At 30.9% G+C, this 24,730-nt stretch overlaps 1 protein-coding gene across 7 annotated transcripts in view; it reads right to left on the bottom strand.

Annotated features, from left to right (window-relative positions):
- LOC143049723 (uncharacterized) overlaps nt 1-24,730 on the bottom strand; it is a 36,291-nt gene continuing 11,561 nt past the window's right edge. For 2 of the 7 annotated variants that reach the window (XM_076223407.1, XM_076223408.1), the window contains exons 4-16: nt 19,173-20,605; nt 16,639-16,842; nt 14,297-14,483; nt 13,673-13,848; nt 12,612-12,831; nt 10,761-11,549; nt 10,069-10,296; nt 6,421-6,552; nt 4,094-4,366; nt 2,949-3,102; nt 2,056-2,240; nt 803-848; nt 1-91 (exon numbers count right to left, since the gene is read on the bottom strand). In XM_076223407.1, the coding sequence (XP_076079522.1) occupies nt 25-91; nt 803-848; nt 2,056-2,240; nt 2,949-3,102; nt 4,094-4,366; nt 6,421-6,552; nt 10,069-10,296; nt 10,761-11,549; nt 12,612-12,831; nt 13,673-13,848; nt 14,297-14,483; nt 16,639-16,842; nt 19,173-20,605 (4,094 nt within the window). In that variant the 3' untranslated portion in view covers nt 1-24. Of the gene's footprint in view, nt 92-802; nt 849-2,055; nt 2,241-2,948; nt 3,103-4,093; nt 4,367-6,420; nt 6,553-10,068; nt 10,297-10,760; nt 11,550-12,611; nt 12,832-13,672; nt 13,849-14,296; nt 14,484-16,638; nt 16,843-19,172; nt 20,606-23,231; nt 23,461-24,730 lie in introns of those variants that run through there. The other 5 variants (XM_076223413.1, XM_076223414.1, XM_076223409.1 and 2 more) reach the window with 5 other exon arrangements.

Genomic DNA, 24,730 nt, shown 5'->3' with positions numbered 1-24,730 from the left:
GAGCCATTGTCATTACATCTTTGTTTATAAGTTTGGAGCCCAAGCCATCACCACTTTGTTGAATGCTACAAACACTCCTTTGTTAGGTTTGCTGTAAAAAAAAAGAAAATATTAAATACTTGTGAAAAAATATTAGGTAAATCTTGGTTTGTTGACATAAAATCGTCTTCTTTACTACATTTTTTTTTTTAGCAATAAAAACATCCCCACTGAAAATATCTGTGGTTGTATTGTATTACCAATTAAGAAATCATGTTTGTCTATTGTTGAAAGCTGTATATGTTTTATAGATGTCCTTTGTTTGTTTACTGTCTGTGGGTTCCTATATCAATCACATATCTTTTTACTCATAGCTGTTTTGGGTGTTGTTATTGATTTACAAGATGCAATGTACTGTAATTTAATGTTCATTAGTATTCTTAATTTCCATTTTTACATGTGACATTAGATTGTTAGTTTGTTTATTTTTTTATGGCCTTAAATACAGTTGAATTGTTTATTTTATAATGTACTCAATTTTACATAACCTGGGGTGAAGTCATAAAACTTTACTCAGTGCTTGCAGCACAAACATCATGTTCGAAACATGAAATCCAGTATTTTGATTGGTTGATTCTTGAGTCTGAGTACAAAATTCGTGCTCGAAAGTTTTATGACCGCAAGGCCAGAAGTTGGTACACATGTAAAAATACATTGATCAAAAAACATTTTTGAAAGACACACTAAAGAGAGAATCTATCTTTTTAAAAGTGTTTTTTTTTCTTCTTCACACAACAGTATGACAGAACTTTGATTAACTTACCATTTGTAATACCTTACTCCTTCAAATGTGCCATCATGTTTACCATCTAAAATATAAAATTCAACTGTTAATAAAATTTTGTAGAGGAATAAGTTTAGATAGTCAGTTTGCTCTGCAAAACCTAAGATGATTTTCATATTTGAATAGTAGCACTATGTTTTAAGAATAAAATATCTTAATATACACTAATTGAAACAACATTAAATAGTGATGATTTTTTACTTATGACTTCAACATGAAATTATGATATGATGTTGTTCTCTTACTCTAATAATATTTTTATTGTCAAGTTAAGTTTTTCAAACATAAGCCAAATGCTATGATCAAAATGAATGATTGTGAAACTTAATAAATGTCTTCATAGTTCAAATGTTCTATTAAAAGAAGATTTTTATTTGTCAATTTTCATGTTTAAAGACAAACTGCTTTCTACAAATCAAATTAATTATAAAGGATTTTTTGTATCAATCTGTATCTGCTAAGATTAGCAATGGTGAATCTTTTCTTTTATATACATATATGTGAAGTACAAAGTTTGGTCACCATTTTGTACCCCACACTTACTTATTCATACTAAGTAGAACTTTTTTTATAAACTTAAACCTCCAGTTTGGACATTGACATATAATGTTGATTATTTATATTTCTAGATAACCACAAATTAAAATATTCAACAAAGAACAAATTATGAGGGGGGATAGGTCCTTTATCGGGACTCCGGGATCGAGTATTTTTAAGCCCGGGATTTCGGGATTGACCCTTTCGGGATCTGGGAATTCTTTTTTTCCAATTTCGGGACCTCAGGATTTCGTGATTTTAAGCCCGGGATTTTGGGATCTGGTGTTTTTAAGCTCGGGATTTCGGGATCAGGACCTCTCCTACCCCCTCTCTTGTATGCAGACTTTGGCAAATCCATAAAATAAAATATCCACGAAATTTTTTATTTATTTCTGAATCAATGAAAATTGGTGTACAAGACATAAATGCATCCATAGTATACTGTGAATTCATTTATTTTTCATTGGTACCAATTTTCGTGGATTGAGGAAAACTAGTATTTTCATGGATATTAATTTTCGTGGTTTTGCAAAACTTTGCATACAAGGCCTATAGAAAATTTGTAATTCATTGAACATTAAATTCATTGTTCATCAGTAATTACGAAAACAACGAAAATTGGTATCTAACAAATCATAATGAAACCACAGTATCTCACACTTTCTTTATCCTTCTTAGCTCTATTCTCCTCTTACCTTCTTTATCAAGCTCTACTCCTAAGTAAATATCACTTCTGCCTGGAAGATGTCCAACAAATTTGATTTTCCCTTGGCTAAGTTTTCCACCTTGTCGAGAGAATTTAACAACATCTTCAATGTTAATATCGCCTGGTGTTCTAGGTGCAAATGGTCTCAAACCTGATGTTATATTTGTTAAAGATCTGAAAAAATATCAAGAATGATTCATGAGTACTGCATTCTTATATTCATTGTAATAAAATATAAAATTAATGTGAATGAGTTAAAGAAACAGAGAAAAGTCAGGCTTACTAAGCATGTCCTCTGTGTTGTAATGATACTTACTATATATTGAATGCTGATATAAACATTTGATATAAATTTGTTATAAATCTGGCAATAGTTGTACACATGAGAGCGTCATACAAGATAAAAAGGGCAGATTCACACCAGCTATTTTTATGCCCCCTGCTTGGCGTCGTCATTGAGCAGAGGACAATTAAAAAGTTTCTGAAGAAAATACTGTAAACCAGTTAATGAAATATATCCATGCAACTTTCACAAGAGCAAACCTTTTAAGAATATTAATACTCGTGCATATGTCAAACACGGATTATTTTTTATACAAAGAAATTCTAAGATTGCTAATTTTTAAATATGATTCCTTAATTTACTGTTGGAGAGCTCAAAGTAGTTTTCATTCAACTTTTGCATCTATGACAAAATTCAGAAATTTGTTTTCAGATTTATTCATTAAAAAAAAAATTCTTTTTCACACAACCAAAAGAGAATTATTTCTGACTTATCCTCTATATATAAAATGATCTATAATAACTGTAATGTAGATAGAAATTTAAAATAAAACAATCTTCATTTTATAAAAAAAAACAATTGAAATATTTCTAACTAACCCTCTATCTAATGATCTGTTATGCTGTGTAGGTAATACATTTGGCGTGATACTACGGAAACCAGGGTCTCCTGTCGTTAGTCCAAATCTGTCTGTTCTGTTTGGAGTAGGAGTTCTACCAGAGCTTCCCATTGGTTCTGTACGTCTTAGAAGCTCTGAAATTTAAACAAATATAAATAATTTGATATACGGTAGTCCTGCACACATTTGGAGAATAAAATCTGAGTATGTTACTCTTCTTTTACCATATTAATTTCAGCAACAGTTTTTCAGCGCAATAACATATATACACAATATAACAATTTGTTTTAAGGGGAAAAGATGCCAGCTATAATATTCTAACTCAAAAAAAGGAATAAGAATTGGAGTTCAGCCTTTATTCTAAAAATAAACAAATGCACACAATTTAAAACCCTCATAATATTTCTAATTTGGTGTTGAATAAGAAACTTTAAAATTTTTGTTCAAATAATCAAACAAAACCCAACTAGCTTACAGATTATTTCTTTTCTTAACAAATATTTCTCTTAAAACTGCCAGTCACTTTTGTATAAAACATATGATCAAATAAGTAAAAGATAAGAAAATCATTATGTGCAAACATGTATATTTACACACTGTAATTAATAAACATTATTTATTCATTTGAAATAGTTAGATTGATGGGAGACAACTACAGATGGAAATTTAAACAAACAAATTGTATGTCAGAAAACTTTGTAAACCAAAAAAAAATGAAACAAGAATTTGTCCCATTAGGACACAGATGCCCCGCCCCATCCGCAATATCATTTTCTATGTTCAGTGGACCATGACAATGGTATAAAATCTCTAATTTGGCATTAAAATTAGAAAGATCATATCTGTGATAGAGATTTGTTTACGAAGTTTCAAGTTGATTGGACTTCAACTTCATCAAAAACTACCTCAACCAAAAATGTTAACGTGAAGCGGGACAGACAGACAAACTGATGGACAAACAGACAAATGAATGGAAGAACAAATGAACGGATGGACGGACGCACAGACAAGAAAACATAATGCTCATAAATGGGGCATAAAAAAACAAGTATATAGGGGAATTTCCGTTGGCAATACCATTTTGACCTCTGACTGTACATGATTTAGAATCACAAAATGTAATACCTCGCCCATCAGCTGACTTGGATCTGTTGTGTAGTCGTTGTTTACTGTATGATTCTTCCACGTCTTCTATCGACGAGCAGTCTGACCCTAAAGAGTCCCGTCTCTGGCTGTAACTACGGCGATGATATTTGGAATGACCTTTATGATCTTGTGACTCTATAGGTGATACAGGTGAAATTCTCTGTTCATATGGCTGGGCTGAGACAAGTATGTCTGTGGCAGTGTCGCTTTCATTCCCGTCACTCTGATAAGATGTGTACTTTTTGTCATAATCTATCAAAGAGAATTCTACACTGAAATTTCACATTCTAATTTTTAAAACAGAAATTTGTTGGACAATTTCTGGACCTTAAATTAAAAATTTATATACAATACACATATTAAACTACACAGATATTTTGCTTATTTTAATCATCTAAATAGTAAATGAAAATTGTGATTATTTATAAATAAACCTGGAAAATAAAATTTATTATTTACATATATAGTGGATCCATTATTATAAAGCATTTTTATTGTCTATCTTCATCTGAAAGGCCTGTGCTTAAAATAATTTGGTTTAAACAAGTGGCTCTTTCTTTTATAATCAAAAAGACATGGACCATTAGTCTCCATAAATATTTATCCCTATCTTATCAAACACTTGACCAGGGTAAAGCTTAATTTTGATCAATCTCTCATCAAATACATAGCAAGAAACAATTTAAATTTTATTCAAATCCAGTTCATTTTCCATCTAAATAATCAGCCTAGGACATCTGTCCCTGTTCTGAAAATACTTTATCCCTATTTTTTCAGTTTCATACTTTGCTTTTCAGTATTTTCAGTTGATCTTTCCTTCCATACTGCAGACACAGCAAAATTAAAACTCTTAGAAGTTAATCAAAATTGTTGGTTGAAAATAAACATGAATAGAATCAGAAGGAATTATAATTGTTGGAAAAACCTCATTAAGACAGCAATTCTCATAATTAATTATTAAATCGGAATCATATTAAAGATTTACCAGGTTTGGTTCACTGTCATATGTGAGTAATCAGAAAAGTTTTTAAGTTCAGCTATATCAATATATAATTTGATAATACATGTATATTTATATGGAAAAGAAAAAAATAATACTATATAACTTATAATGTTCAGACAAAAGGGGTATATATGATAATTGTGAGTATTATACCGGTAATCAAAATTGTTAGTTTCATGCTGTTCATTTCAAGTTATTTGCAACACATGTTTATTATTTAGGCATCAATAGGCAGGCAAATATAATGACAAACCAAACAATAGGTAAACTTTTAAAAAAAATATTCTTAGATGCAAAAGGAAAAGATCAGTACAGGTTGTTGTCCTGCTACTTGTAGGGGTAGTTTTTCAACTTTTTCAATTATTGAAATTCACTTCTGATGCAGTATAATTCTGCCATAAATATTCATAACATTAACTAACCCTTGCTTTCTATTTCAATTAATTTGCTCATAAAATGCATTTACACCTTAGTGATGTCCTGTCAAAAACATTCTAGCATCTTATAGCAACACTAGCCGTTCACAAATTTCACTGTTGTAGTGAAAGAATATTGTAGCATGGTGGATAAACAGATTTTTAAATTTAATACACTAAACTGCTTAACTTTACTGAAAACTGTCTGTTTTAATTTTATTTATATAAATGTTTGTTCAATGCCATTAACTTGGCTAGATTCAAATGCGTATTTCAAAATACAGTTAATTCATATTTTTCAAATTCTTATTGCACGTTTGAAGGTAAAGAATGTAAAATTACTGAAACAATCTTACTTTATCAACAAATAACACCATCAGAACTAAGTGTTCAATATAAAAGTAATAGGTTAACTTTAAATGTTTAAAACTGATAAATTTTCAACAGTAAAGCAGTTAAAAAATTTATTTCAAATTACACACTGTACATCTCTTTCAAAAATTTACAAATTCTACAAGTACTTTGGTTCATAAAAAGTTTAAAATAATGACAGAGTTACTTCCCATGTCACAATTCTATGTGAAGATTTGTTATTGTCTCCCTTGACACAATCTTTATGGTATATAAAGAAATTAGAAATTAATAACTCAAGATTATTAATCAAGGATGGATTAAAACAACATTTATCAGAAATAAGATCAAAACAATGGTGTACAAGAATTTGGAAATAATACAAATAATGGAAACAGAGAGTACAAAAACAGTTTTTAAATTATTGGAATGTGAAGGTATTTTTGTTTTGTACATCTCACAACATGCATGGAGAGTGAATTTTAGGATGAAGTTTTACACAAACAGGGAATCTGACATCAAAATATAAAACATACTATTATAAGCATCATAATCCCTGTTGTGATAATCTTGTGTGGAATACGACATACGAGTGTCGACTCTAGGTCGCGTGCATGTATATCTGGACATATCTTCGTCCCTTAAATAACCGTCCGTTCTGTTAAGTCCTAAAAAGTAAACAGTTTGAATACATTCAATTTAAGACAAGATACTTTATTAAGTCTTTCCACTTTTCTGTGGAAAGACTTATTGTTTTTGTTCTGATTATTATTATTATTATTATTATTTTTTTTTTTTTTCCGCCAACTTTTGTTCTTGCGATAAATGTTTGTTTCGCAATATGTCGCTTAGATATTTCTCATATTGTATCGTATATTTTATGCGCTTTTAAATTTCACCCTGCTAAGCCGAACCATTTTCTTTGTAAGAGTTATCTCCCTTTTCACTGTTTATCATCAAAGCGTATCTCCTTCGTAACAAAAAAAGATAGCGACAAAATTCTTTTTACAAATTGTTCGTTACATCCTCAGTAATTTTTGGCGTATTTGGATCGAAGCGATTCGATGAAATTTTATATGAGTTATCTACCTTTACAAAATAAATTTGTCGGTATGTTTATTTAACTCATTAACAGATAACCGTATAACCCTGGGATGTTTTTATTTGAGTCCCCTAGGTCCTAACTTAGAAAATGAGGTCAAGGTCAAAGGTCAAGGTCAAGTTCTCAATTGTGACTTTTGCTTGTTTTTGCATTTTCTCACTCACTTTGAGAGATAAATATAAAAGAACAAGTGCAAAATGTCTGCTTAATTGTTATGAAGATATGCTACATTTAGTCTTATACAATTAGATGGCATCTTATAGGAGTTGTCGCCCCTGAAATGTCTTGATATGAGGTTATTTGATTATAACTTCAAGTAAGTTCATTACAAAGACATTTGACCTGATACAAAAGGTTAAGTGACAAATGACCTTGAAAAATGGCTACCGGAAGTGACCTTGAGAAAACCGGAAGTAGCTTTTTTTGCAATTTTTTCACATAAAAGTACTCAGAATCCATATATTTTTTCATGTAGATACATGAACAAATTACTGAAGACTAAAAATTACTTCCAACAAACCGGAAGTGGCCAATTATCTCCCATTCTACATACAAAAGTATATAGAAACTATCTATTTTTGCAATCAGTGTGAAAGAAGCTATCATATGAGACCAGATGTGACATTCATTTCACCGGAAGTAGCATTTTATCTCCCTTAAATCACTCAAAAATATAATTAAACCATTATTTATCGCATCAGTATGCAGAAACTATCTTCTTATCAAAATTTCTTTGATGTGGAAAGACTTTCAATTGTTCTCTGAACAATTGGTTTTTAATTGTTTAATGTTTCATTTCAATTAATTTAAACTTGTTGTCTTGGGTCAACATGGTCAACCTTTGTGTTTCATTCGCACAATTGTTAACTGTGTTACCCATTTTGGGGTTATAAAAAATAGTTATGAAAAATTTATATGAAATAAAGCAATGTTGTTTAATAAAATTAATCATAAAATTCATAATATTTAAAATAATTTACATTTTAGTATAATTTATCATATAAAGCATGATTTCAAGAAACAAACTTATAACTGAAAAAGTATAAACATTAACAGCTTTGATTTAACAGGCATAAATGCAGAAAACCGAAATAGTTTTATAAAATTCATTAAATATTACATTTTGTAATGTTATCTTATTTTAATGTTTGCAATTCTTACTGTATAATAGATCCATATTTGCCAAGAAACCAGATTGATTTATATTGAAAATGAATTGAAGTTTAAATAAAATCTGCTATACAAATTTAAATTCTACCATTTACTGAACCCAAAACACAGGTATAAAACAACTACAAAAGATTAAAGTGTGTATTTGACTTCTATTCAACACAACAATACTCTACTTTAAAGTGTTCATCCACCGAATTATGACCGTACACCATTAATGTAAAACTTTTATATCAGAAATCAAACAAGGTGTTATTAATCAAACTATGTTCTATGGCCCAAATTATGCTTTAAACCCACATCCAAATAGTTACAAAACACATTACTGTTGTCAACGCTGATTCTTTATCAATTTAAGAGTCAGCTAAAAACCATGCACATTGGCATTTTAGAGACAATTAACATATATTGTGTATACCTTTCATTTGTGGGATACCAATTTTTAAGAATTTTCTAAAGGCTTGATAGCTCAGACTTACACAAAACCACCAAATAAAATATCCACAATTCTTCCTTGATCCATAAAAATTTGTACCAACAAATTACAAAAGTAAGTGAATCCATAGAAGCCTATAGAATGATATTTTCAATTTAAGTCATGTCCCTTTTTCAAAGTACAATGTCAAATTTTAACGTGTAAAATGAAGAAATGGAGTATAGACTGCAATCTAAATACATTTCCCTATGTTTATAACATGTAAGACATATATATAGAAATCATTTTACAGTCTTAAACAATAGACAGTTTGCATTTACTATACATCAGCAGTAAAAACTTCATGAATTAAAACTAACTCTCTGGGGTATACAGCAGCTGAAGCAAAGTTGGTGAAATTTTAATGATCATTTTGAGTTGAAAATCAAAGAAATTTTTATTGAAAAAGCATTGAAGGTTGGAAGGAAAAACTGACATACTGATTAAATAACCTGCATGTTTCATGCTTATACTGAAGCAATTAGAATCACTCCATGCAGATGTTAAGTTGATGGCAAAACAGCAATATTTTTTTAAACGCAAAGAGGAAAAATTTGTAAGCCAAAAATACAACCCTTTTGGTATCACCCTCCCCTATATTTTGAATAACTGTCAACTGATAAAGCATTACATTTTGTTTTAACTCAAAAGCGTTGTTCGTTAACAGGGATCCAGTTATTGTCCCACCAGCATTTCAGACAACCATGACGTATGATAAAGTTCCTAACTGGATTTTGTCATGTAATTTATACCATTGCAGAGAAAATGATTGGAACAAGATAACACCAACTTTTGCCAAATTCTTTGGTATATATTATGTAGCTTACATTTAGTATACAGGCATACACAATAAAAATAATGTAGTGTACATATATTTACATTTACCTATGTGAGTAATAAAAGTGCACACAACATTATAAATGCCTTTTATATATGTACTGACACATGTGACATTGCCACCATCACATTTTCAGTTTCTCAAAATTCAACACTTTTGTCTAATTATCAATGACTTTAAAACTTCCAAAGTCAGCATGAATTTTTTAACCAATCAAAATTAAGAGAACTGTTCAAATAAATATTACTGGGGGAACTAATTTTAAGTGACTAAACTTCATTCGTCTAAAAAAAAAAAAGAAGTAGGAAGTATGAAAAACAGCAATATTTTTCAAAAAATTCTGATTTATGTACTAAAATATTATGTATTATGTTAATGGCAAACAAATTGTATAAATTTCTGAAGTAACCTTTGGATTCTTTACTCTAAATTATTTTTAAACTGTGATTCTCTAATTTGCAAGTTACTTCTTTTTCAAACAATGTCAAATTGGATTAGGTTGATATAACAAAGAATGCTGTATCAATTTTGAGAAAACTGACTGTCACAACACCAATGACCTGCGCCATAAGCCACATCTATGGTTAATGATTGGTTACCTAGTAAATGCTTTAGTAAATGGCTTCCACATTGAGCGCATGCAAACCTACCGTCCCATTTATACGTTTGAAGAGGCATGCGATGTTTTGTGATATTCCTAAAGCGAAAGCCAGAAGGCTTTGGCAACCCTCGTTTAGGGCTGGTAGATCTTGCTGTACAATTGTGCCGATCTGGTGATCTGGAACGCCCTCGTTTAGGACGAAGGTCAACCTCTGATCGAGACATTTCTACAATTGGTCATTATGTTATGCGTTACTGTGCAAATCTTATTTTTCATGCCTCAATGTGCAATCAGTTAATTGTGCTTAAAGATTATAAATGCTGTAATCAGACTAAAAGTATGCCTTCATTTCTAATCTGGCAGCTACAGAAAAAGCCAAACAACAATTTATTGTAACCATAGCAACACAAAAGCTTTTCTAACATTTTTATAAACTTAACCATTTATAAAGTAATTCATCCTTATACTTAGTCTAGCTACCATAAAAAAAAAGCCAATCTTGTCCGAAATCCTTTGAAATTTTGCTTTTCAAAAATTTTCCATCGATTTCATTTTTCTCCTTCCTGTCCCATTCATAAAGAAACATAAAGCTGATCTTTGCAAAATAAGGACACAAACATAACATAGAAAAAACAGTGGCAATCATTTAAAATAAATATTAACAAATAAAATAAGATTTGCCTAAATTACCTCTACGTTTTTCTGCATCAGAGGTAGGCACTATTCTTGCTAGTTCTGGGTAAGATGCCGTCAGTGTTTTATAATCCCTATCTATACTGGTCAGACTTTTAGATTCTAAGCCATAATCATTTCTTTTTTCATATTCTGTCTTTCTGTCAATTCTGTTGTCATGGTGACGAGTTGGGGTCAAATCGTACCGCTGACTAGGCGATCTTTCATCTTTGTCACTAATTCCATCTGGCATTGAGCGGTAAGTTTCTGACTTTGGTCGTTCAGGAGTTCTACTTCTATCCAAACTCCTGTATAAACTTCTATCAGTTTTTAATCTATCAGTACCTTTCGTTTCGTATCGTGTAATTTTATCTAAATATGAATTTTTCTCTAAACTACTTCTCAATTTAGCTTCCGCTCTTTCCAAACTACTTCTAAATCGACTTTCCTCTTTGTTTTCTACATCTCTAAATGGTCTTGCATCTGTATCATAAGAACTCTTTAAATCGTCACTGACGTAAGTATTTCGTAGATAGGGCTCTGACTTTTCCATACTTGTTCTATATTTAGAATCATCGATTTGAGTAGAGTATTTATTCACACTTTCTCTCTCACTTAGTCCAGTATATAATTTTTCTTCCTTGTTTTGTCGGTAACTATAGCGATGACCATCTTTTTCTGGAATAGGTCTATGATCAACATGTCCATTTAAAAGAGTCAAACTTGTGTTTGGTGATTTTTCTATTCCTAAACTTGGTAGTTTTGATCTATCAAGGCTTGAATATTTGGAATCCATATGTTCCCTTTCTGAAAAGCATAGAATAAATGTCAATTGTATTTTTATGTATATCATTTGAAGAAACTGGTTATCTAAATAGAATAATGGCATTTTTGTTTTTAATACTGACTTTATCAGCAAAAATATCTAGCTGGCCTGAATTTTTTCATGACAGGGACTTTTATAATTACTTATACAGTATAGGTTTTGTTTGTTGTTGGTTGTACAGTTGCTTTTATAATTTCTTACATCCACATCTTTTGAATTCTTGTGTAGGGTTGTCTCATTGGCAAACATACCAAATCTCCTTTCTATATCATATTGAAAATTTAGAGCCACCTGTAGAAAATTCAAAATAGCAAGCTACTTAAAGACCCCGCTGTTTAATAATTAGTAGAAATGATCTTACCTAAATGACCAACACTTATTCTAGACATTTTGGAATCTGAACTTTTGTAGAAATGATCTTACCTAAATGACCAACACTAATTCTAGACATTTTGGAATCTGAACTTTTGTAGAAATGATCTTACCTAAATGACCAACACTTATTCTAGACATTTTGGAATCTGAACTTTTGTAGAAATGATCTTACCTAAATGACCAACACTAATTCTAGACATTTTGGAATCTGAACTTTTGTAGACATGATCTTACCTAAATGACCAACACTAATTCTAGACATTTTGAAATCGGAACTTTTGTAGAAATGATCTTACCTAAATGACCAACACTAATTCTAGAAATTTTGGAATCTGAACTTTTGTAGAAATGATCTTACCTAAATGACCAAAACTAATTCTAGACATTTTGGAATCTGAACTTTTGTAGAAATGATCTTACCTAAATGACCAACACTAATTCTAGACATTTTGGAATCTGAACTTTTGTAGAAATGACCTTAACTTAATGACCAACACTTATTCTAGACATTTTGGAATCGGAACTTTTGTAGAAATGATCTTACCTAAATGACCAACACTAATTCTAGACATTTTGGAATCGGAACTTTTGTAGAAATGATCTTACCTAAATGACCAACACTAATTCTAGACATTTTGGAATTGGAACTTTTGTAGAAATGATCTTACCTAAATGACCAACACTAATTCTAGACATTTTGGAATCTGAAGTTTGTCTCTCTAGTACTCTCCTGATTTCTGTAACTTCCTCTTTCAGTTTAAGATTTTCTTCATGTAGTTTATAATTCCTTTCCCTGATGGCACGATTGTCATCTCTCAGCTGTTGGTTCTCAACTCTGACCTTGTGATCTGTACTGTCTCCATATCCTTGCTCCCAAAGTTTGGATATCTACAAAAGGATTATCATTAAAACAAATATCTTTACCCTAGTGAGGGGGGTTGGAGGGGTCCCGATCCCGAAATCCCAGGCTTATGAACATGAAATCCTGAGGTCCTGAATTTAAAGAAATTTAAATCCTGACATCCCAAATTCAAAAAAAGAATTCTTGAATCCCAAAGGCTCAATCCCAAAATCCAGAGCTTAAAAAAAGTATTTTTTGTAATTAATTTATATATATATATATATTAAACAGTTTTCAGCAACATGCACAATTTTGTATTTCCATCTATTATAAGATCTGGGATTCAGCTTATAACTGTGGATTCATAATCATTTTTTCATCATCATACCATAATATTTGTGGATTTCATGGGTAAGTGAACCCCTAAATTCCAATCTTTGACAAAGTAAAAATTTTCTTAAAAGTTTTTATGAAGACATTGGTAAAACCATAAAATTAAATATCCATGATAATATATTGTTTCCTCAATCCAAGATAACTGGTTCCCTTGATATGAATTCGCTGTAATAGTCGTAAGATGCTTTATGTCAGCAAAAATTTCATGCATATTCAGGAAGATTTAAAAGTTATAAATTGTTTTACATTTTTCATGTTAGGCCCCTTTATAGCTGACTATACAGTATGTTTTTTCTCATTGTTAAAGGCCCTACAGTGGCCTAAAAATAACTGCTTTTATCCATGTATGATTTAAACTCTGGTGGAGTAGTCTCATTAGAAATCATTCCACATCTTCTAGTTTTATACTGTATGAAGTTTTAAAAATGACTGGCTTCATAGTTTATACAAAAAAAGATTTTTCTAATACTACAAATATTTTAGTTCATGTACCTTATCATGTAGCATTCTATTCTCTGCGTGTAAATCCTGATGACCAACATTTTGTGTTGTTCTGAAACCTTCATTCTGTTTTGTTAGCTCTTTTATTTTCCTCTCTGAATTATTCACCTCCAAAACAGCTGACTCATTGGCTTCTTGTAAGTCTTGTACTTGACTTTGTAGGTCAGCTATAAATAAATATTATTTGTTTATAAACTTAAAGTAAAGCAACAACTTTAATATTCAATAATACTGTAGATTTATTTTCCAAGTATTTTAGTGTATTAGGCAAAAAAATATTCATGGATATTTATTTTATGGTAATCAAACAGACTGCAAACAAGTCTATACAATTTTTGAACTTCATTTGATATTCAAATTTGCGGTTTACCAGATCATATGAAATTCAAGAAAGTTGGGATCCACAAATAATGAGGTTTACAAATTAAGTTTACCCAAATGAAGACTTAAATGCTGAGATTCACGATCTCTACTAGCAAAATATCTTAAGACTTAACTTTGACATATGTTTTACTAAAATAAAGCCTTCATGATTCTTGTACAACTGAAACCATAAATGTGCCAAGTGGTCAATCACATATTTTAATCTGATAACTAGCAGTTTTTTTAAATTACCGATTTTTCTTTGAAGAGCGTTTGGATTATTTGGATCGTAACTACTTATACTAGGATGTGTCTCTCCATCAGGTCGTCCATCTCTCTCTAATCTTTGCTGTAAATCATTGATGTGATCGTGTAGTTTGACCACTTCCTGTGCTAATATCTCCTTCTCATTGGATAACAGGCCATACCGTCTTTCTAACTGTAAAAAAAACAACATAGATTTGTTTAAAATGACTGAGTTTTTGTTGTCCTTTATTTTTCTTTTTATAATAACAGATGACAATCCACGGTGAGGTGTACTAGTGTCAGTGGGGCAGAAACTTATGGACACAAAAAAACACCAGATGGTAGTTTTATGTAAATATAAGGTCTTCTACAATAGACAAGTATTTGTGTAAAATTGGGGTTAAAACTCTAATTTGGCATTAAAATTAAAAAGATCATATCATAGGTAACATGTGTACTAAGTTTTAAATTGATTGGACTTCAACTTTATCAAAAACTACCTTGAACAAAAACTTTAACCTGACCTTGACCAAAAGCTTTAACCTGAAGTTGGACATAAGGACGAATGGACGAACAGACGAAACGAACGGTCGAACATACAATCTAACAGATGGACGCACAGACCATAAAACATAATGCCCATAAATGGGGCATAATAAATGGCTATAATAATAGACTGATAATCACATATTAGCTGTTAATTCTTTGGGTCCTCCTTAAATAACAAAAATATCACAAAGACATAACATAGGACAACTGTCAAGACTACTAAGGACCACAAAATAAAAATAAAATAGTTATTACATGATCATCTCAATTTTGTTTTAATTGCATGTTTAATCTTGGAAATAAATAATAATAGCCTTAATTGATATACTATAAAGTTGGACGAGCTGCACTGAAGAACAAAATGAGAAAAACTTTTATGAATAACCCCTCTGTATGGAAGGTAATAATTAAACTAATTCATTGTACTATCATTACACTGTTTGTCTCTATTTACTGTATATTGATTTCTTACGACCAAACTTATAGAAACCCTATTATTAAAGAACTTTAAAGAATATATTATGTAAAACCAGTCATAAATCTTGATCAGATCGTGAGATAAAATAAAACAGAAGTTTTATAGCGTTTACCTGGCTGACCTCTATAACAAGTTTTAACACCTCTGGAAAGTATAACATACCTAGGTGACTGTTCAAACAACCGATTAATCAATATGACTTGGTATCAATAAACCATATTTTTTATCTAAGTAAATAAGAAATTGTGAAAGCATACTTCAATTAATAAATCTTCCTCACAGTTTCGATCAATTTAAGATTTTTTTTTTCTTGGCTAGGAAGTATAACTAGCTAAATAATTTTTCCAAAGTCATATTTTAAAATTTGGAAATACTGTAAATTCAGATATTATTGCAAGGTTTTTATTATTGCAAAAATTGCGAGAGAGTTGTAAACGCAATAATTTAAACTCGCATTTTGAAATATTTTATATTGTGTTTCCCTCAGTTTTAGTTTGTTACCCTGATTTTGTTTTTTGTCCATAGATTTGCGAGTTTTGAACAGCGGTATACTACTGTTGCCTTTGTTTATATGAATTATACAGGATATTCTCAAAATTGTAAAAATTTAAATCACATTTAAGTCTAAAATGACAAAATCGCAATAATAAATGCACGCAATAATTTCTGAATTGACAGTAGTGAAAATTGAAACATTCAAAGACAATTTAGTCTTAGATGCATGATTTTTTTTTATTAGTAGTAAGTGGCTGTGAACTAGCTGTCAGTAACTGCGAGTAATCTCAGATTTGTACTTAGTGGTTTTTTTTGTTGTTGGCATTTTCAAGTACCATGCCACATCCACTTTGTGTTTTTGTTAGATATTTCTATTTGTATGCATCTGATGAGTTAAGCCTTATTCAACTGATTTTTATAGGTCGTTCTTATGTTGTATTGTTACACCACTGTCCCAGGTTAGGGGAGAATCATGCTAACAGTTTTTAACCCTGCCACATTCTGTATGTATGTGCCTGTCCCAAGTCAGGTGACTGTAATTCCATCATTGTCGTTTGTTTATGTGTTACATATATGTTTTTCGTTCATTTTTTTGTACATAAATTAGGCCTTTAGTTTTCTCGTTTAAATTGTTGTACATTTGTCATTTCAGGGCCTTTTATAACTGACTATGCGGTATGGACTTTGCTTATACATTTGTAGTTCAATGAAGGCCATACGGTGACCTTTCAGTTTTCCTGAATAATTAACTACAGTGGGATATTCTTGAACGAGTCTAGGAAATTGGTACTGAAATAGTATTTCTGTGAGTTATAATTAGACATACCTCCTGATTTTTTCCAGGTTTGGGTGTACTTGACTGTTTCTCTTTGCTGTGTTCCAGATCATCTTGTAAAGACCTATTAATGTCTCTAATATCATTGAGTTGATCAGTTAATTCATGGACCTCTTGTTCCCTAGCACTTAATAATTTACGTAGATTTCTGACTGTATCTTCTAAATCTTCTATTCTTTTCTGCACCACACTGTCCTGTAAGCATAAAAATCATCAAATATTAACTACAGCATCTTTATTTATGTTATTTGCCAAAAGTCAATGACCATATATGACCATTGGAATTATACAGACACTGATCCTATGAAGCATTTTTTTGTCGGTAGAGTTATCACCATAAAGTAACAGTGTCTGTTCTTTCTTTGTTTGGATTTACTGTAAGAAATATCTTATTTAAAAAAATAAAACTTGATTTGTTATATATATGTCCTATAAATGTTCTTTTAAGCTGATTTTTTTTCATGTATGCATTTTAATCACTGTTGACTGGTATTGTGATTTTTAGTTCTGTGGTAGGTTTCTTTCTTTGTAAACAACCCCACCCATCATCTGATCCAAGGACACAGTTATCGTCCTTTGGTTTTCGTTGTCTACAAATATAGTCCCTAGTGTAAAAAGTGTATAACTTGCATGTTTTATTTGATACACTTTCCCAATTTATTTCTTGATATTAAATGCATGAAATATTAAGTAGGGGGATGTTATTACATGTTTAAAAAATTTGGGTGCTGAATCTTTATGTTAAGTAGTGATTTGGTCCAGTTTAAAAAGGTCAAATTTTATCACGTCTGAAGCTGTCAAACTGAATTTTTACACCCCCTTAACACAGAATTGTCAATATTTTGAGTTAGAGCTGGTAGAAGTTTCTATAATTTTTATATTATTTGTCTCACTGGTAGTACACTACGCTGTAAAAATCTTTTTGAGAAAGAGCAGGTGCGACTTTTTTAATTTGAATTTATTGTCTAAAAGAAATGCAATACGAAATAACTGTGTTCTCGGGCCATTTATTAATTCCTTAATTGCTAATTTTGCTGCATGTTTGTTACTGTATATATATTCAGATTTGAGTACGTTTATTAATGTGAATTTTTTTTAATGGATATGCGAGATTAATTATTGCGATTTCAGGGTAATCTTCATTCATATAAATATATATACAAAATACCAGAATGCTAGTAAAAATCTATCCAGTCGCATTATTTCATTAATAAAAACATCGCAATAAGGATAAGAAAATTCCTAATTGAAGGACATGTAACCTCTCTTGTCCTTTTGATGTCTGCAATTCATATGTTTTATATCTGAAATAAGACATTTTTGGGGATCTGTATATAAATTTTATTCATTGGTTTTTGTTTCTTCTTTAATTAACTGGATGAACAATAAAAAGAACAAAAGCCAACTATAGCTCAAGACAGACCCTATATAAAACAAACAGGTTAAAATCTGAGTGAGTCTCCTCTAATATCTAAAAACATTGAAGTTCGAAAAACAGACCCTTACATGCTGTATATGTTTATATTGAAGTTCTTAATGCTTAACAACTCACAGGTAATATCTATTCGTGGACATACAAACCCATTATTCAATTCAACCCAATAAAATGGTAAATTAATCAAATCAATAATGTGGCTGTCTGTTCATAAATATATTAAATTTATTTATAGACAATATAAGGTTCAAGTATTTCCACCTTAAATAAAGAAAAATAATTCAAAGTATAGACACAAACCTCCATATCAATGGTTTACAAACAAACAAAGTTGGTGACCTTAAATTATGGAATTTTCATTTTTACCTGGCCATTTAACAAGTTTAAATTTACCTGTTGTAAATCCCCTTGATCGATAATCAAACATTAAATAATTAGCTTTTCTCATTGATAAATTTTAACAGTTTTATCTGACATGCTGACTTAAGTATTTAGGGACAGACTGAAATTCATGTCTCAACACAATTTCCCTAATGGAGGGATTATTGTTAATACACTGGTATGCACTATGCACAGTTATATTGGTGTGTTGTGATTACATTGGAATTGATTTTTAAGGATTGAAATATTTATGTAACAAACAGTAATTACATTTAAAGATTTGAATTAAAATTTGCAATAAAATAAAATGAAATGCGGAAAATGTGGAATATTTTTCACTCTATCACTTTATCTATCTTGAAAAAAATACATTTTATGAATAGGTTGGCAGATTGATTGAGGTTGGCAGATTGATTGTAATTTGCTAAACTGCCAAATTGTAAATATTCAATACATATTCCCAAATGAGAACAAATTGATTGTCATACCTATAATAGTTTTTCTTTTACAAATTGTTACTTGGATGGAGAGTTGACTCTCATTGGCACTGACATACATATCTTCTTATATCTATGGCCATTTTAAAAGCCTATAGATTCCATGAATATTCCTTTATTAGGTCATATAAGATTCTTTATACTACTTCTTGACAAATCAGAATTGATGTACAAGATACAGTACATGTATTAAAGTTGAGAAAATATCTTACCATAGAAAGTTGTCTCTCCACATCATCCCCTGGTGTGATAGTCCTATTACTGGCCCTGGATGAGGAGGTGGAGCCTCTTGTTACTGACGATGGTCTAGCTACGGCAGCAGGAGATGTCATGCTACCAGGAACCCTGATATAATTATCTGGTGTCTTGCTACGTTTTTCTGCCTGAAGTCTCTGCTGTGTAGTGATTACTGGTAAACTTGACGCACCGTGAGCTCTATTACCGTTACTTTGTATTCCTGAAGAATATTGTTGTGGAGTTGGTGTTTTAGTTGATCCTGTAGAAGCAGGTTCACTAACTCTTTTACTGCTCTGCTCAAAGTATTGTGTTAATTCTTGTTCACTCGTCAAACTCAGGGGCCTTGAGCCACCATGACCAGGTAATGAGCTGTGTGACCCATATAAATTTTCCTGGCTTGTTCGGAAGGTCTCAGAGGGAGTTTGTCGTGTAGATGTTTGTAATGGGGTCTGACGTGTAGAACTGTGAGTTGATCCATGAAGGCTTCCAGCAGGAGAGGCAGTTTGTACTATATCATCTAACGGTGTATGTCTACCCAGTGAGCCATGTAGGGAACCTTCTAATGGTGTACGTCTATCTGATCCATGAAAGGAACCATCTAAAGGTGTACGTCTATCTGATCCATGCAGAGAACCTTCTAAAGGTGTGTGTCTGGTTGATCCATGGAGGGACCCTTCTAACGAAGTACGCCTATCTGAACCATGCATGGAACCTTCTAAAGGTGTATGTCTAGCTGAACTATGCAGAGAACCTTCTACAGACCTAATGGGTGTTCTTCTTTGCTCATAACTATGGACAGAGCCTTCAGTTGATTTAGGCTGGTCAAATCCAAGGACATCACCTATGAAGTCCCTCTGTGGTGTTTGCCGAGCAGAGCTAGAAGGGGATTTGTAATGCTCAGCAAATTCTAATGATCCATCACCATTTAAAATCTTATCAGTAGAAATTCTTTGATCTTCGCTGCTGAAAAAGTCAGCCAGACGATCAGACTGAGGAGTTGTCCGCTCCTGACTTCTTGATTCTCTTAATGTATTTTCAATTATTTCTTCCACTGTAGGCTGTGGGGTTTGTGGTTTGGAAGAATGCTGAGATTGATTAAAACTCTGTTCGATTTCATCCTCCACGACAGATGCATTTAAATGTTTGCTATAAGAATTATTTAATCCATCTTGGTATGTCTCAAAACCAACATCACCTATAGGTGTATGTCTGCCAGAACCATGGTCTGATTTAACTGTGAACTCTTGTTCAGGGCTGACTGAATGCATCTGTTGTCGTATAATGTCCTCAATTTTTCCTGTATAATGTAACCCTGTTTGGTCATTACTAGATATATTAGTGTCGCTGTATGTATTAACATCTTCCACGGTCTTCTCTCGTTCAGCAGAGAAATTATCCTCAATAATATCTGAAAGTACATCAGAATCAGAATCACTATAAGTGTCTACTATTGCACATGGTATACGAGAATCTAAAATATATTCTATTCTTGTGCGAGGCATTTTACAAGCCTCCTGCCAGCTTTAAATAATCTTTAATATCCAAAATCCAATTTTAACTTTGGCCAAATTTAAGCAGTAGACACTTGATTTGGACTCTTGAAAACAATACTCCAGGTTCTTACAAAATTAAAATTGTATGCATTAGAAAATCATCATGATGTCACAAAATCATTGAAAGTGTAACTACCACAAACAAAAATCAATCTGGTCGAATTATATTTCAGAATTATTAGAATTGATTTAATTCGATTCCACAAATGTGAAATAAGATATCTAGCTAATTTCTAAAATCACTTGCTAGTGTGTCCGGTTACAAACAAAAGCTCTCCATTTCATACTATCAATTAACATGTTCATTTCAACTCGAAGAACTCGGACTAATTATTAAATAAAGTTAATCACAAAATTAAATACCTGCTTCTACTAGTTTTTGTTTCTTAATGACACATCAAATTATATGAACATGCTGATGAAGACATTGTATTTTTGATAGATTTGTCAACACGTTTATGGTCCAGAAACTCAGAAAAATGCTAAATTTTGCTAATTTCTTTACTGAGCCATTTTATGTATGATTGAAATTAAGATATTACACCTTTTGTGTATTGAAATCATTAATCTTTTGAAGTTTTTTGTTTGTGAATTAAACAATTTAAGATCAAATCAAATTAATCAGTCAAATGGAACAGGAATAAATAACTATTTACTGCATGTATGACAAAAGACACTAGGGGAGCTCAAGAAAGTTCAGACTTGTCACCACCTTATAGCGGTCAATTTTATCTATAGTGTGCCAATTCAGGCCACATCAAAATAATCATGATTTTTTATCAAGTTAATGATAGCAAAATTTTACCATGTGCGACCTCGCTCAACCTTTTTACAAAAAAACAATTAAAAAATTACATTGTCTTTCAATATTACTTGATGTAATTTGGGTAAATTTAAGTAAATAACAGTTTCAAGATTTATTAAATCATAAAATTATTCTATTGTGGCCTCAATGCATAATATATTGGTCAGAGATTAACTATAGCTGACTTAATTAATTTTTATTGAACAATTTGACCTTTAATCCACCTATCATACAAATTGTGTGTATATATAATTTTAATTTTTGATATATATGTATATACATTGTATATATATACAACTCGTCTAAACATCAACCCAACAATGTTAGATCTGTAAATTTGCTTTGTATATATATATATATTTATTTGAACACATTGTGTTTAAAAATAGCATGAATGTTTGTCACCCGATATTGGTTTTATCTTTATTTGTTATCACCATAATTTGGCATAAATTTTTAATCTTATTGTTTAATCTGATCCTCAAAGAGAGTGAAGAAATACTATAAATTAAGAAACTTTTGAGGTCACTTTTATAACAACAGAATAAATTGTGACAGGATAGGGTTCATAAAAAATAAAACTTACACTTTTAATTCTTATACCTGTACTTTATATAGTTTAATTTGTATGTAACATTTCCTGAATTCATTCCTTTTCATTTATTCCAGATTTTGGCCACAAATTTCTGAATTTTAAAGGGGTATTAGCTGTTAAATTCATGTTCATGATTTGACTCAAATTCTCATATTTCACTATTTTACTTTCATAAATGATTGAACAAAAAAAATCATATTTTCTTTATTTTTTAGTATCTCGTAGCTAACTTGCCCCTTTCAGTAATATTCAGTATCATGAGTTTATCCAGCATACTAGTGCAATTGCCAATGCATGGAAAAGAACAATACACCCCAAGTAAAACTCCAAACAAGGCATTCAGATATAATCAGCGATTAATAATTTAGTTCATTTAGTACACAAAATTGAAAGTACATTCATTTTAAGTAATATTTACAAAACAAGATAGCTCCATGCTTACCTAACTCATGGAATGCAGAATAATTATAATGACCTTGCAAAAAAATGAGTCCAAATATAGATTTATAAATATATGTTATATTATACATCTTTGGATCTATATTAAAATGAATTAAAAAAAAAAAACTGCTCACTGATGATACCCCATCACAACTAGATAATTTTAGTAATGCAAAAATATGTAGTTTTTGGTAAACAGGAAGTTGTTGAGTGATGAAACTGAAAACACATCACCAAGTATAGCTGACTTATATAAACCCTGAAACCAAATTTCAAAAATCCTTATGATGTAGTTCCTGAGACAGATGTAAACAAAAATGTTCATGAGAAGGATGGATGGACTGATGGACAAAGGTAAAACAGTATACCTCCACTTTTTTAAAGCAGGGTTGTAAAAAAACTAAAGACATTTAACATATCAAAAATTTATAACCACTGCCACTTTTCATGTCAATTTATACTTTTTATTAAAAATGAATTCTTCAAAAACAAATCAGGTTTACAAAATGATATGAAATTATAAAGCCTTATAAATTCTTTCAATAGGTTAACATATTGTGAACATTATTTCTAAAAGGATGTTACACTACAACCCCTAGCAACGTTCAATATTGCACTTCAATGTAAGTAAGATAATTACCTATGCGTATCTTACCGTGATCCATAATAAAAAGTATATTCCGTAGGTAATAAAATATGCACCGTTTATAACGGAGGCTTAAATCTTAATCCTTATTTATCATTTTGCTCTATTTTTATAAATTTCCCAGTCTATTTTCTCTTCACGACTAAAACCTAAAGGTTTGACTTAAATTCACCATTGACAATTCATGAAATAAAATTTGCATGAACTTGATTTCCCTCTTCTGAAATGATCCGTACGATATTTGCTTTTAATCTATCACTGAATAACTTGTGTAATTTACTTTTGACTTCATTCAAATTCTAAGGATATGTTTAGATTATTTTTATCTTGAAAGGAGGGTATATATTTGAACAATGAATTATAAGTGCCAACATTAAAGAACAAGGGCATTCATTAATGGTGTCCTTTTATAGCCCCTTAGGACATTTTTATTGTTGGGATATACTCTCAAGGGAAATAAAATAAAAGTTTATTATCATTTGTCATTATTTATTATTCAAGTAATTTAAATATTTTTTAAAAACAATTTTCTCTTGTCCATTGTATTCATTATAACAAATAGTAACCAATCTTTCAATTTATTTATATGTAATATTTTAGTAAGGAATACTTCAAGCTAACATGTTTAAATTCTTTTTACTTGAGTTTATGGCTCAATATTGTCTTTGTTTATAATTGTAATTGCATGCAGTCCATTATGTTCAGGGGCTAGGAATTTTTATCTCATTTTATTTATATAAACTAAAAGACATCCAGGGCATCAATAGACATAAGAATAATCATGCAGAAAAAAAATTGGCCACAATAAAAAAAAATCATATTTTTTTCAAACTCTTTACCTTTACGTCTTAACTACAATCCCCTTCCCTTTCATGAATGTGACCCACCGAATTAGACTATTTACCGGATTTGTTATCTCATAAGCAACACGACGGGTGCTACATGTGGAGCAGGATCTGTTTACCCTTCCGGAGCACCTGAGATCACCCCTAGTTTTTGGTGGGGTTCGTGTTGTTTATTCTTTAGTTTTCTATGTTGTGTCGTGTGTACTATTGTTTGTCTTTTTCATTTTAAGCCATAGCATTGTCAGTTTATTTTAGATTTATGAGTTTGACTGTCCCTTTGGTATCTTTTGTCCCTCTTTTATCCTTATACTGGAGCATAATACACCTGGCCTTGCGGTCATAAAACTTTCGAGCACGATTTTTGTACTCGGACTCGAGAATCAACCAATCAAAATGCTTGATTTTATGTTTGGAGCATGATTTTTGCGCTGAGCAAAGATTTATGACTTCAACCCCTGATTCTATTAACTGTTTTATAAAATTACCCCTGTGTTAATCGTAATAAATTTGTCTTTGTTGTTATATCTAAATTGCATTTTCCAATTACTCCAGTCATGGTAAACTAATGAAACATATATAATAATATTATAATTTATCTTTGAAAAGAAACAATTCAATTTCAACTGATTTTGCTAACTGATAGTAATG

This window comes from Mytilus galloprovincialis, chromosome 10 (assembly GCF_965363235.1).
Source record: "Mytilus galloprovincialis chromosome 10, xbMytGall1.hap1.1, whole genome shotgun sequence".
Taxonomy (NCBI): Eukaryota; Metazoa; Mollusca; class Bivalvia; order Mytilida; family Mytilidae; genus Mytilus; species Mytilus galloprovincialis.
Note: the sequence above shows the minus strand (reverse complement) of the source record. Positions and strands in the feature narration are given on the sequence as shown.